Source organism: Histoplasma capsulatum, genomic scaffold (genome assembly GCF_000149585.1).
Source record: "Histoplasma capsulatum NAm1 scaffold_3 genomic scaffold, whole genome shotgun sequence".
NCBI classification, from domain to species: domain Eukaryota; kingdom Fungi; phylum Ascomycota; class Eurotiomycetes; order Onygenales; family Ajellomycetaceae; genus Histoplasma; species Histoplasma mississippiense.
Genome location: NW_001813980.1, coordinates 2,490,842 through 2,503,985, shown reverse-complemented (window position 1 = coordinate 2,503,985; position 13,144 = coordinate 2,490,842). Strand labels below are relative to the sequence as shown.

The window sequence follows — 13,144 nt, the reverse complement described above, 5'->3', positions numbered from 1 at the left end:
GTAAAACAAGCCTCATTTCACCGGAACTCACCCCAGTGCAATGTTTTCACGAAAAGTGCTAGAAGCCGACAAGCAAATGCGCATTTTTATCAAACTCCTTAGACCATGCCTAACTCAACATGTAAAACCATAACCAAACAATTCGCGCACTGAAGCGAAGCCATTTATATAACAATTTCATCATATCTTACTTCCCATTAAGAGCAGTATAATTCGGCGCTCGCAAAGCACTGGGTATAGAGACATGCAAGATAAATGTAATACGAGCAGTAATCGAAGGGTATAGGAGTGTAGATGCCTTCCATCTTCCACACACGACCTACCAACCCTATTCCAACCTCCACACACACGCACACACACGCACACAAAATTTTCCTCGATTACCATCCATACTTACTCCCAGCCTCTCGCTTATTCCTCTTGCCAGCTGCAAAGCTTTCCTCCAGTGCACCGCGCTGATTACTTACCGCATTAACCAGCTGCTGCAAGCTGTGCTTACCCGGCGCAATTGAACGAACGGGGTTGTGTTGCTGGGCAGCCAGTTCTGCGTCAGATGCTGACAACAGGAATGCGTTGTTGGAGGAGTACTCTTGATCTGTGTTGAAGGTTATGATGTTAGGGTTCGATTGTTTTTCACCAGTGGCACTTGATGAGGATATGGAGAGGCCTTGACGGCCAAACAGCTGACGTTTCTGAGCAGGGGTGAGATTCAAATCATCGGCTATGCTGGCGAGGGTTTGTGGTTGATTTTGGGGTCCGGGTTCAGTGGTTTCGGCGGGTACGGTGGGATCAGTGAGTCCGGAGGGTTCAATGGTTGAAGAGGTAGAGGGACCTGTCGTGCTGTATACCAAAGGCACATACGGGCTGGAGGAGGGCTGTGAAACGGACGGGGCTTGTTCATCTTCCTTCCCAAGCCCAAAGAGACTAACTTTTGGCTTCGGGCCCGCATTAGATATGGTATCTTCAGCTTTTCCCTGCCCAGGTGTTAATGCTGTTTCAGTCACTGGCTTCCCTCCAGCTCCCGACGACGACGTAGTCCCAGGTAGCGACATCGCCGTTTTCCTCATAGCCTTCTTCATGGTCGTACCCCTGGCCACAGACAAAGGCTTGAACATCATCGCATTTCCCTTCGGCTTAACAGCCAGTTTCTCAACCTTCTCTTTAGTAGATTCAGTTATCCCATCGCCAAATGCAACATCCCTTCCATCCCTAACAACCGCCCCATTTGCCCCAGAATCAACACCCCCATTACTAAGATCCCACTTCATCTGGTGGTCAGCTTGACGGTCAAACCCCAGTTCCGGCCCCGTTTTCAAGGCAAAAACCTTGCGTACAGGCGCTCCCGTTCCATCACCTTTCTTATCCATTCCAGGCCTAACCGGCCCCTTCCGCTTCGGTGCCGGGAGTAAAGAGTTGAAGGACGAAAACGCACCGCCGCCACCGCTCTGAGTGCCTATTCTGGGACGTTTTCTCGCAGGACCGTCACTATCATCGCCGTTACCGTCGCCGTCATATCGCTGATCATCAGACGTAGTATGTTTGTCTGCGTCTGGCAGGCTCACGAGGATCTTGCGCCGATTCCCTCGATCAGTGAGGCTTTGGAAACTTGGCTCGCGGGTAGTTGAAAGTGTAGCGGCAGCTGCTTTCTTCTTCTTGGATAACTCAGGTGTAGATTCTGAACCTGAGCCTTCAGAATCTGAATATGATACTAGTGCCATGTCTATCAGATGCGTTGTTTCGTGGGTAGTTACAGTGGTCCAGATTGTTGAATGTCAAAGTTGATAAGGTGATGCAAATCACATGATATAACTATCCGTTGCGTTGGGTTGCTAAAACGCATACACTAGCATTCCAAAACAGAAGCATTCTCTACTACCACCACGGCGCTGGTGGTGATCGAGCTCTTTTGCCCCAGTGGCCTAGCAGTTTTAACAACCTTCTGGCTAACTCTTAGCGCTAATTTCTAATTTCTCACTACTTATAACTGGAGCTCATCCTCCTAGGTTGAAGATGATAACTTCTAGAAAGTCGAGTTAAAAACTTACTAGAAGTATTTTTAGTGGGGTGCCATAGAAATTTTGGCAAGAAAGAACAACTCACTCTGCTTTGACAGCCAAAAATAAAGCTGCGTGTTCAATTGAGACTTGTTGAACAGAGTGAACTTTGATAAGTAACTAGCTGATAGCTTGTATGTAGTGGAATATTATTGGTTGCGGGCCTCAATTATGTCTTCTGATATGGAAAATAAGAAATTAAAAGGCTGTTGAGATGAAAAATTATATATGAGTTTGACTTAGTGAAGAATAGGTAGATAAATAATAAAGAGGAAGGAGATATAATGAAACAGTTTGATGAATGAATAATGATAAAAGCAAATACTACCACGGTACGGTGGATTTAATATTGAAGAATGATTGTTCATATCATCAGTCAGATTTTTGAAATCAATTAAAACAGAATTGATGAGCACCATATCTTAATCTAGGGGTAACTCTCATGCATTCTATCGCTTCTTTCAGACTTTCCATCCTTCTCATCGCTCTGAAAATGAGAATTAGAAAAAAAAAAAACAGAGGGTATCATCACGGGCTCCCACCGTCAGTTCTCAGCAGCGTTTGTTGAGTGATTCTCGTTTCAAGCGCCACAGCCTTCCCAGCTTCATCTAGTTCGAAGACAAGCTCATCAATAGACCTACCTCCGTACCGCAAGCCATCAATCGACATCCACGTTTTACAAGGACCGCTGAAAATATTCTCCTTGGTCAAATTATTATTGGCGCCTGGCTCCCGAATTTCCGCAATGACACGGAAGGAGGTTCGTGACCGGACCGATCCGCGCGACCTGTTGGCGTACCTTGCCGTCAGGCCGGTGGGCTGCAGACGGAGACCTACTTTAGGGAAAGTCCCCCGCCTTTCCCCGATGAATGCACCAACAATGTCTTCAAATGAGACGCCGTTGAGATAGAACGAGTCAATAGCTAGTCCTGGACCAGGGCTGTCCTTTTCGTCACTGATTTTCACCACAGTGGTCATGTCGTTTTCATTGTATGTGGATGTGTAGGTTCCCGCGAAAGCTTCTCTTGCCTGGGTCCGGGCCTCTTTTTCAAGAGTGGTGATGAGTAAACTGCTAATTAAATCAGCAAGGAGTGTTCTTTGGCGCCCTGGGTTTGCACCCGCCGCCAGAACCGTGAATCCAACATCGTAGTCCGGGATGAGGGCGATTGCGGAGCCGTATCTACCAAGGTCTCCAAATTTGGTATAAAAATCAACAAGTCTTGGGCTTGATGATCGGTAAATTTCCCAGGGGCTGCCAACGGAAGAGAGCAAAGAGGAGGTGTGAGAGTTGGGCTTCAGCCACCGTCGAGTATCCGTTTCTGAAATCAGACGAGATTGCAGAATCGACTGTCCGACCCGAGCCAGATCAGACGCACTTGAATAAAATCCTACAGCAGGGTTGCCGGAGCCAACTGACGCGTTCCAATACGATGTTACAGGATCAGATGGGATAATTCCCCAGGTGGTGGGAGGTGTTTCGACACCGAAACGTTTGAGTTTGAGTCGATTGATGATCGAGCGCTTGACCGATTTTTCAAATGGAACATTTGTGATTTGCTCGAGGGCATATCCAATAATATCAAAAGCCACGTTCGAATAGATAGCAGTGGTAAAAGGAGCAAAAACCGGATGACGGACGATGAATTCCGCGAACATGTCTGCGCAAACCGAAGTTAGTAGACAAATGCATTCAAGACATGGAGCCAAAGTTTAATGCTTGCCTCTTCGAGTGCAAGGGTCGAAGTGAGGACCCCTCTGTCCACAACGGGGGATCTCAGAGTCTCTTAAAGCTGGAAGACCGAACTGCGTCGATACTGTTTGGTTCACTCTGCCGGCCATGTCGTTGTAATAATCTAAGGGCGTGTTAATAGAGAGCTTGCAATTAGCGAAAAAAATGATGGGGAGCTTTCCTCAACCAATTCCTGATAGCTGACTTGCTAGAGAACCGACCGTGATCTCTCTCCATTGAGGAACCAGGGTATCATCTAAATTCACCCCTTGCCTCTGGATTTCCCTCTCGATTTCAGGGACAAATTTCGCAACAGGTTCATTGAAATATTTGAAGCCAGTTTCGATCAAAAAGGTATATAGCGTCATAGCCTTTGAGATACTTGCAATTCGATACATTGTGTCTCCATTGAGTTTCTGGCCCTTAGCAATTGAGCCTTTGAGACCCGGGGCATCGTGATGGTATTCGTAGAGTAGGTTCTTCTCATGACTTGAGAAGATATTGATTGAAAATGACGTGGTCATCGCATCTAAGTCAGTGGACTGGGAGAGAAGTGCTTTGAGGTTGGATTCGAAATCCTCGATTGCTTTCTTCCAGGTCGATGAACGGGAAAGCATTCGAGGTGGAGGAAATGCCTGGCCGAGAAGCGGGCAGTCCGCCGCATAGGGATTCTTGCATAGGAGCAGCAGAGTCAAGATGAATCGGATGAAACGGAGCGACATTTTGGAATAATGGTTCTGACATAGTTTGCATCAATATTTTTACATGGGTAAATGAAGCGGGCACCAGACGATGACTTTTAGTTGGATTCTACTTATTCATATTCAATTTTAAGAGTGAAAGATTGTCGATCTGTTGTATCTTTATGCACATCGCCATCGTTATCACACTTGGCAGCAGATGGCGATCGAAAGTCATTGTCCCGTTCAGGTGACCCTGCCAGTCGTGGATGTGCCGATGCTGGATCTCTCTCTGGGTTGGCATAACCAGGAATTGCAACTTGACAGGACGCGATGTTAGGTTACTCAACCGATGATCCTTGGAAAAATGTGTCAATCCCCGGGGTCAAAACTGTACATGCAAGATTTAGCCCATATCAAAGGGAGCTAGCTGATGGTAAATTCCCAATGCTTGAGAAGCTAATCAGGGCATACATCCAAGATCCAACAGGTCTAGATAGTCTTGTACCACATATGGATCTTTCAAGCAAGCAAAATTTGTAGAGTCCCGTATGTCCACAATACCTTTACGGTCCGGGGCGCTCATTTCTGTGAATATAAAGCTTCAACAATTGGAAGCTCAAAGTGCACCCAACGTTCGGAACTCAACTTAAAGGGATCTGAACGCCAAACGAATGATAGCCGCTATCACGGTTTTAATTTTTTTGTAAATTCGCAGCGGTGGTATATATTTTTGTTAGGAGGGCGAACCCGGAAGCTGCAGTTTCACGGTGCAGGGTTTAGTGATGTTCTGTTTCTTCGACATACGCAGTAATAGTTTTGCATAGTTATGTGCAGTAACTTCTGTTTGTGTCTCTTCGAACATGAAGGTTGGATTTTTGTTTTACCCGCGATCTAGAAGGCTAATTTGTCCGAGGCCCGAATTGGAATGATCAATCCAATAAACAACCACGAAGTTACTCGCATCAAAGTACGCGAAAAACACCTCGGGGTAGGTCTAGGCCAGAAGAGGACATACTGAGTAGAGCATCACCCAATATTAAAATCTGCACGAGGGAGAAAAACCACAGATTACATCATCTTCCCCTATTCCCGCGCTCGCGCTCCTCCACCCACATACGATCGATTATTTGAAAAACCTCTGTGGCGCTCTTTAGGAGTTGATCATCCATCCCAAGCGCCCCGTATCGATGTTGCATTTTATCAGGATGCCATCTGACCCGTTCAATTTTCAAAACAGTAAGAATGTCAGATGCTTGGGACTGATTACTGCTCCCCCGCCCCGAGTCAGGGCCAGGGCCAGGGCGAGGAGCGGGTGAGTCCGTCGGGCTGGAAACAGGCGCGTTCCGTATGAACGTTTCCACAGACTCAGGGGAAATATCCCTTCTTTTGCCCGATTCAACAGGCCAGAAAATGAGGTTTCGAAGTTTTTCGTCCATTTTGTCAGCAGAAGTGGTGGCACAATTCATAGTCGCTGCCGCACGGGCTCGCACATTCAAATCCTCCCAACTATCCAAATACCTTCTCCAGACATCCAACCAAACATTCGCTTGACGCTTTTTCATCTTCCTCTCCTGGCCCCTCCGTAAGCTCTCCTCAATCATCCTTTCAAACGCCTCACGTTCACTCCCCTCATCCCTCCGTCTGCCTTCCTTCCTTTGCTTTTCCCGCTCCGTTTTCCTTCGTTTCCTCTCCTCGAAGATCCCCTCGTGAGTCTTCTCCCACATACGTGCACGCACATATGCCGCATATTCCTCATCCGTCATCTGCTCCAGCTCACCACGCCCGTCTGGACGTGCGTAGGTGTGAATTGGCTGCCCATATACCGATTCCCAATACGCCGCGCCCTCATCATCAGCCAAGGCGTCGAAGAGAGATTCACGGAATGCCGCGTCTGGGGACAGTTCCGGAGGCTGGGCGTCGTCATATGTGGACGAGGATTTGTGGCGTTTGGAAGACCCGTGGCGGCGGTGGTGATGTCGACGTCGATAGTGACGAGGATGAGATGATCCTGATGGCGCTTGTGGTTTAGCACCATGGCTGCTATCGCCGCCCCGACCTTCTGATTTTGATTTAGAGCGTCCTGTGCTCTGTTTAGATTTGAAGCGGAATCTGCTCCGCTGGCCCGTAGAATATTCGTCATCCATCTATGTTGCCAGAAGTGCGTAGTGTCCTATGAGCTTCGCAGTTGGTAAAGGGATAATTTAACTACCTAAGGCCCTGGATACCCGGGAGACCAGTAACAAACCCGCTGGGATGGCCAGAGACTAAGTGATGTCATTTTGCTTGCATCGGAAGGAACGTAGTAGAGGTAGCGCCGTGAATTATGGCCACTTGCGGTTGCGGTATATCAGATATGAATAGGCGATTGGAACGCACCTATTTATCCTCGGCAGTTTCGAGTGGAAATAAGGCTAGTCATCAAATGCAGATATTGTGAATACCCGTTGCGAAGTTTAGTTGAGGTTGGACATCGACAAGCTCACATCACATGGTATTGAAATATAGAGTTGTATTCCCAATACCCAAAATATAATACCTATCTTATCATCATGAGACTACTGTAATCTGTACTCCGTACATCATCCCAGGTTAAAAAGTTAGCACGCTACAGTTCCGATCTAGCGTGCCACAGAGCTCGCGCTAAAATGGGATAACGGAAGTGCAAAATTCGAACTACCTGCGGGGAGAACCAAAGAGGCTAGCGTGAGACCGTTGCAACAAGCCTGCGGAAACCCAAAGGAAGTGCACCTTGGCCAAACTATCACACGTGGTCAGTGTCCGCAGCACAAGGATGAGGGTTTCGCGGAGCATGACGCCCGGTGAGGGAGGATTTGCCCATCAAGGCAGCGGTTCTATAAGAGGGTAGGAGATGTATTTGGATATTGTACTGTTTGGAGTACGAAAATTAATCTTTAGAGCACACAATCTTTGTCAACAGCTTTCAGGTAGTCATAGTTAGCATGGGCTGATTAGGGCTGATTAGTTATTCGAGTAGCGAAGCCCAACAAGCTAAGAAGTTCTTTTCCCTTTTTATATATATATTTTTTCGCCTATTCGGTTTGATGACGTGCGAACAGCTGGGCGAGCCCTTTGCTCTTAGCGTCTCGTGAGCGTTGGTGAGCGTTGGCGAGCGTGGTTGAATGAGGGCGAAGGAAGGGTGAGGGTAAAATGACTACATGGGGTAAAGCGAGTGCATGAGCCAGCTGGTGGAACGATAGCTCGAAAACCATTTTCCTTTCCAAACAATGTCCAAGCTGTAAATGTGTTTAATCTAGGTGTTGATATCTCACATGAGTGTTGTCACTAGTCAAAAAGCGTACCTACACACCAAAATCCTGAAAGGTCCATTAAAATGTGTGCTTCCCATCTTTAGTTCGCCAGCATCTTCTGCACATCTTCATTACTTCGCCTATTGCACTGAATATTTGTACCTGCCATATATGGCCGATGACGAGATTCAGAGGCTGCTCCAGCTTTTGGTCGGCAGGAGGCGGAGCAGGGTCAACAGGACTCAGAATAAGCTCAATGGACATTAGAAGAACAGAATACCGCCCTTAACACTTTTTAAATATCTTGATGCCTGCCAAACTTGAAAGGGTCCCATTTATGCAACCGCAAATAGAAGATCTATGTAATGTTCCCTCCAGAAAACCGCGCACCTGGAGGGGGGATGATGAGGATTTTCCAATCATGATTCGCTTGCTAGCTTTCATCCTCCAACTATGGGGGCCTTCGCACTTTAAGCGACGCTCTTACCACATCTGCAACACGACCGATTGGTTGGCCTGTATTAATCTTAAATGGGAATAGCCGGCGTTCCGCAAATACAATTTCAATTCCCCTATTTTGTTCGCGCTTATGGCCATTCCGTCGCGATCAAATAGGATTAATCTTGGTTCCTCGCGGCTCTATCCGTTCCCACATTCGCGTTCTGCATCAAAGTCAAGCCGGATCAACCTTTGACCATAATCCTATATATCATCTGTTCCCAGCAAGCTATCTTCTCTCGCAAGTATCACACATCATAAATTCCTAACCATTCTGCACTTTTGTTCCCGTGTTTGCTTTCATCACATAACTTACCAACTGAACTTTTCTCCCCAACTTCTAATTAACCTCGCGCCTACACAACGGTCTTTTAAGCCGTCTAAATGGCGGGACTTTCACAAGAAGATCGCATCATTATCAAGAACCATCCTCTAACCAACTTAGTTGATCGTTTACGAGGCGCGCTTCAGGAAGCTGAAAGAATATATGAGTCGCGTCTAATTTCCTACAATGGCGCTGTTGATAGCCTTGACCCACTCTACCAAGATGTGATTTCCGAACTCGTCTATACTTTGCAGAGAGAGGGTGCACCTACAGCCTTCCGTCGCGGCTAAATGATGGGGACGTGGCGTCTGATCTAGCACAATTATTCGAGCACCTCTGAAAGGCAAAAGGAAACTTCAGGTACGACGACTACCAGCTGCTGGTGCACCTGGTTATTCAAGGGCCTCCCACCGAATCCTAGAACGTCGAAACCTGGAACTTCGATGTAGCTTTTGATTCCGTGGGTAGTCATTAGAATGAGTTTTACAAACAAGCTCGTTTCATCCTCTCAAGTAACAGTCGGAGGCTGATAGCCCACTTTAGGGGATCGTTGGCTGTGTCTGGCTGCTTATAATTTCACGAAAATTAAATCGGAGAGGGAAAATTAAATAAAAGTAGGTACTGTAACTCACTGTCTCCTGATGACAATCAATAGCTCACAGGACACATGGGGGGAGGTTTTCAGTTTAAGTTATTTCATTCATGTTTTCTGTATGCAGAGTTTCAATGTATGACATTCGCAAATGGTTCGCCCTTGTTTAATTTGGCTGCCGGATTCAGTTATTCGCTGAAAACGGTGCGAAACTTGAAAACTACATACCAACAAATCGGCTGCATGATGGGGCAGTTCGTCAGGTGTAGTTTTCTTGGCTCGCGTCTGACGAGTGACGGGCAAACGTTGATCCGTGTTATTTTGGGCAAGATGACTTGGCATTATTTCGCTTCTCCCCACCACTAGAGGATTATCGCCCCTCTCTATGCCACTAAATTCCTCGTACCCATTTCGCTTTTTTAAATAAGGCTTTATCCCTCTTTAATGGCCGATAACAGTTCATCAGATTACGAGGCTCTCTATCATAGAGCGGAAGCGGAACGAAGGCAGGCAGAAGAGCGAGAGGCACGGGAAGTAGAGTTGCGAAGGCAGGCGGAAGAATTGAGAAGGCAGGCAGAAGAGCGAGAGGCACGGGAAGTAGAGTTGCGAAGGCAGGCGGAAGAATTGAGAAGGCAGGCAGAAGAGCGAGAGGCACGGGAAGTAGAGTTGCGAAGGCAGGCGGAAGAATTGAGAAGGCAGGCAGAAGAGCGAGAGGCAGAGGAAAAAGTGCGCAGCCAGCCGACAACACTCGGAGAGCTTATCAAAGGTTGTCATGATTCATTCTCCCAGCCTTTGCAGGTTGGAACGCCATCCCGCTCCACGAAGGGGAGTATTCCACCGCCCACTGGGAAATACTGCCCAACGAGCCTTCGTTTTTGGTCAAGTTGTCCGGTTCAACTGCAAGAAATTTACGATTCGGTTTCCACTTACCTCCAACCAGCTGGACAAGACACACCTCGGCTATTCACATCTCTTCTTGTGCTAAATGAACTTGGCCGGCGGTATTCTAGCCGAAAACTACGAAGTGAAAAGGATCTGGAACACTACGAGCGAACCGCTGTAGAAGATCATGTCCATGATATCATAGCTGAGCTATGCAAAATACCTGATGCCCGAGAGAGATTCCGGCTTGGAGATGGGATCCTGTTTGAAAATCATGAAAATCTTCTACAGACATCAGAAGAGTCAGATGTACAGCTGCTTGATGAATCCAGTACAAAACATCCCAAACCAGATTCATTCTGTATTCATCGAATCAACGATTCCACCAATACTTTGATTACGACAGTCGAATATAAGCCGCCACACAAGCTCTCAGTTGAAAATCTCCGAGCTGGTCTTCGATCAATGAAGCTCTGGGAAGAGATTGTTCAGTCAGACACAATCCCCAAGAGTGATGAGCTGAACAAGGATGAAAAGCTGAGATATAATGCGGAACAGCTGACTTGCTCAGTTTTGGTTCAGGAGTATCATGTCATGATCCAAGCTGGACTGGAGTACTCCTACATAACTAATGGACTTGCTATTGTTCTTCTTCGTGTTCCATACAACGACCCTAGTACGCTCTATTACTATCTCTGTGAACCAAACATGGATGTGATTTCAGAAAATCCTGGGGTCTTTTATCAGTCAAAGACAGCTATTGCCAGAATATTATGTCTCTGTCTGATGTCCTTTCTCTCGGATATCCGTGACCAGAAGTGGCGGAATGCTGCAAGATCCCAGCTCCATATATGGAAGACAAGTTTTGACTTTACACGGTCGCAAATCCCCGATGACGAGCTGCAACAAACTCCTCCAGGATCGGAATATGCAAGCTCAGAATATATACCCTCTGAACATCTGCCATCATCTCCATTACAGCCCGGCCATCGAGTTTCTACCCGATCTCAAACCACCTGTGCACCAATGGATACCTCACCTTTGAGTGATCATATGGATTCTTCCGACTCCGAATCTAACCAAGCAGCGCACGGCCGGAAGCGGGGCTTCAGCCAAGTGATGTCCTCCCCGCCCAGCCAGCGTTCATCGGCGCGCCCAGCAGGTCCTAGGCCATCGAGCGGTCAGAGCCAACACACGGCACGTTACTGTACGCAGCAGTGCTTATTGGGTTTGCAACAAGGAGGTGAATTGGACCATCAATGCCCTAATGTTTCTCTCCACCGGCGAGGCCAGAATGATGATCGACATTGTATCAATGCAAGGAAGCTTGTGCAAATACTGAATGAACAGCTTGATCGTGACCTTGATCATAACTGCACACCATTTGGGACTTGTGGATCGTATGGTGCACCCTTCAAGATCACTTGTGCTGCATATGGCTACACTCTTGTTGGAAAGGGGACAACATCTGGACTATGGAAAGTTGTCTCACGTGAAGCAGAAATATACCGGGTTCTTCAGAAAGCACAGGGTTCTGCTGTCCCTGTATTTCTGGGGACGATTGATTTGAAATTATTCCTTTTCCTCCATGGTGCTGGGGACATCCGCCATATGCTTCTCATGGGTTGGGCAGGGGAAAGTATAGAAAATGTCAAAGACAAGGAAGAGCTTAGTCGTGAGATTTCCAGGTCGAAGAAGGAAATCCGCATGCTGGGAGTGGTTCATAAAGACCTGCGGTCTGCCAACATGTTATGGAATGACGAGCTGCACCGGGTCCTGATCATAGACTTTCACCGGTCCGACATAGACAGGCGCCCGATGAAAAAGCGGGTTGGACCCTTGAAAAGACGACTTCATCAGGTGGGCATGTCGAAAAGACCCTGTAATAACAATTGCTTGACTGGGTGTACCTCTACAACAAGAGGGTCAGATGTCTAGAGTAGTGTAGTGTCTGAGCAGAATTGAAAACAGGTCTTTGAGAAATAGCTTGAAGGTGCTGTTACCCTTCTTGTCGACTTGTTCTTCCTTTTGCCTGTGGATTGAACTGTTCAAATATATCTTATTTCACCAGTCAATTTCATATAATTTTAATCTTACACCTAAGAATAGAACTACACAGCTGGAAAGAACTAGAAGGTATATGTATGATAATCCAGTAACAGCAACTCGTACCATCAATCAGCAATAACAATTGGGTTTCAGCAAAAGTCACTTTGTCTTCCGCGTCGGATTTTTATCTCACGGACAGCCAAAGCAAGGAACCAACAATCTCAATAACTGGATGTCAATTCCCATTCATTTCATTCAATTATTCTGATTCTCGACGTACCTTGCTGAACGGTCAGCAATAAAGCCCACTATCCTCTTGAGTATCACGGACATTCGCTTAAATATTTCAATTATCTCGAGCACCTGGCTATGGATCGCCATGATTTCGCCGTGTTGAGACCTATTGTCGCCGTCCGAGGAGGTTGAGGTCCTCGCAAGCCATGGTTGGCATTCGGCATTGCGACAGATGCACAACCATCAGGGTTCTAGACTCAGTCCATTTGACATCAATGGTGGAAAATTGGATTGAAAAACTTAGACTTCGGTTGACAAAGTGGGATATATAGCAAGGGGACAGATCCATCATTTTTCTCATGTCCATTGAGCCATTGCAAAGATTATGAAACTTAGCAGCACAGGTGAATATGTAGACATGATCCTCTGAGACTTGGAGGAGGTTAATAAGATGAGGGCAGATGGCTCAACAAACTTGGGGCATATGATGAGTTTATGACTTGATGGCTGGGTGAACCCTTTGCCTGTATTTTAATTGTCTCTAGGTCATTCTTTATAGGCAATCAATGTATCTGCCGACAGCTAAACCCCGAAGAAGAACAGCTGGAAGGGATATTATGTAGAGCAAAAGCAAGTGTGACAAGTTCCATAGAAACAGAACAGTTAGCACTGTAAACCGCGTCTATAGAAAGGAAGGACTTATATTGGAACACTGCAAGCAGCAAATATTCTCTGTCTTTTGGAGAAGTGTGAACATTGCTATTCATTACACCTGCAGCCAATAAGTTTGAACAACTAAATATCTAGAGGCAGTTGGGAGTCTAAAGGC

The 13,144-nt window shown here is 46.7% G+C and overlaps 5 protein-coding genes across 5 annotated transcripts; 1 reads left to right on the top strand and 4 right to left on the bottom strand.

Annotated features, from left to right (window-relative positions):
* Nucleotides 1-197: 197 nt before the first annotated feature.
* HCAG_03897 (predicted protein) lies at nt 198-1,718 on the bottom strand (the record flags this gene model as incomplete). The annotated part of the gene is made up of 2 exons (XM_001541749.1): nt 198-328; nt 398-1,718. 2 exons carry the CDS (start codon nt 1,716-1,718, stop codon nt 198-200), a joined length of 1,452 nt encoding a protein of 483 aa, XP_001541799.1.
* An 864-nt stretch (nt 1,719-2,582) lies between these two features.
* On the bottom strand, nt 2,583-4,505 carry HCAG_03896 (predicted protein; the record flags this gene model as incomplete). Its single annotated transcript, XM_001541748.1, has 2 exons — nt 2,583-3,712; nt 3,989-4,505. 2 exons carry the CDS (start codon nt 4,503-4,505, stop codon nt 2,583-2,585), a joined length of 1,647 nt encoding a protein of 548 aa, XP_001541798.1.
* A 1,034-nt stretch (nt 4,506-5,539) lies between these two features.
* HCAG_03895 (predicted protein) lies at nt 5,540-6,610 on the bottom strand (the record flags this gene model as incomplete). The annotated part of the gene is made up of 1 exon (XM_001541747.1): nt 5,540-6,610. The coding sequence occupies one exon, from the start codon at nt 6,608-6,610 to the stop codon at nt 5,540-5,542; it is 1,071 nt and encodes a 356-aa protein (XP_001541797.1).
* Nucleotides 6,611-7,516: 906 nt separating this feature from the next.
* Nucleotides 7,517-7,999, bottom strand: HCAG_03894 (predicted protein; the record flags this gene model as incomplete). Its single annotated transcript, XM_001541746.1, has 2 exons — nt 7,517-7,720; nt 7,871-7,999. 2 exons carry the CDS (start codon nt 7,997-7,999, stop codon nt 7,517-7,519), a joined length of 333 nt encoding a protein of 110 aa, XP_001541796.1.
* Nucleotides 8,000-9,594: 1,595 nt separating this feature from the next.
* HCAG_03893 (conserved hypothetical protein) lies at nt 9,595-12,507 on the top strand (the record flags this gene model as incomplete). Its single annotated transcript, XM_001541745.1, has 3 exons — nt 9,595-11,892; nt 12,152-12,174; nt 12,378-12,507. The coding sequence occupies 3 exons, from the start codon at nt 9,595-9,597 to the stop codon at nt 12,505-12,507; spliced, it is 2,451 nt and encodes an 816-aa protein (XP_001541795.1).
* Nucleotides 12,508-13,144: the final 637 nt, after the last annotated feature.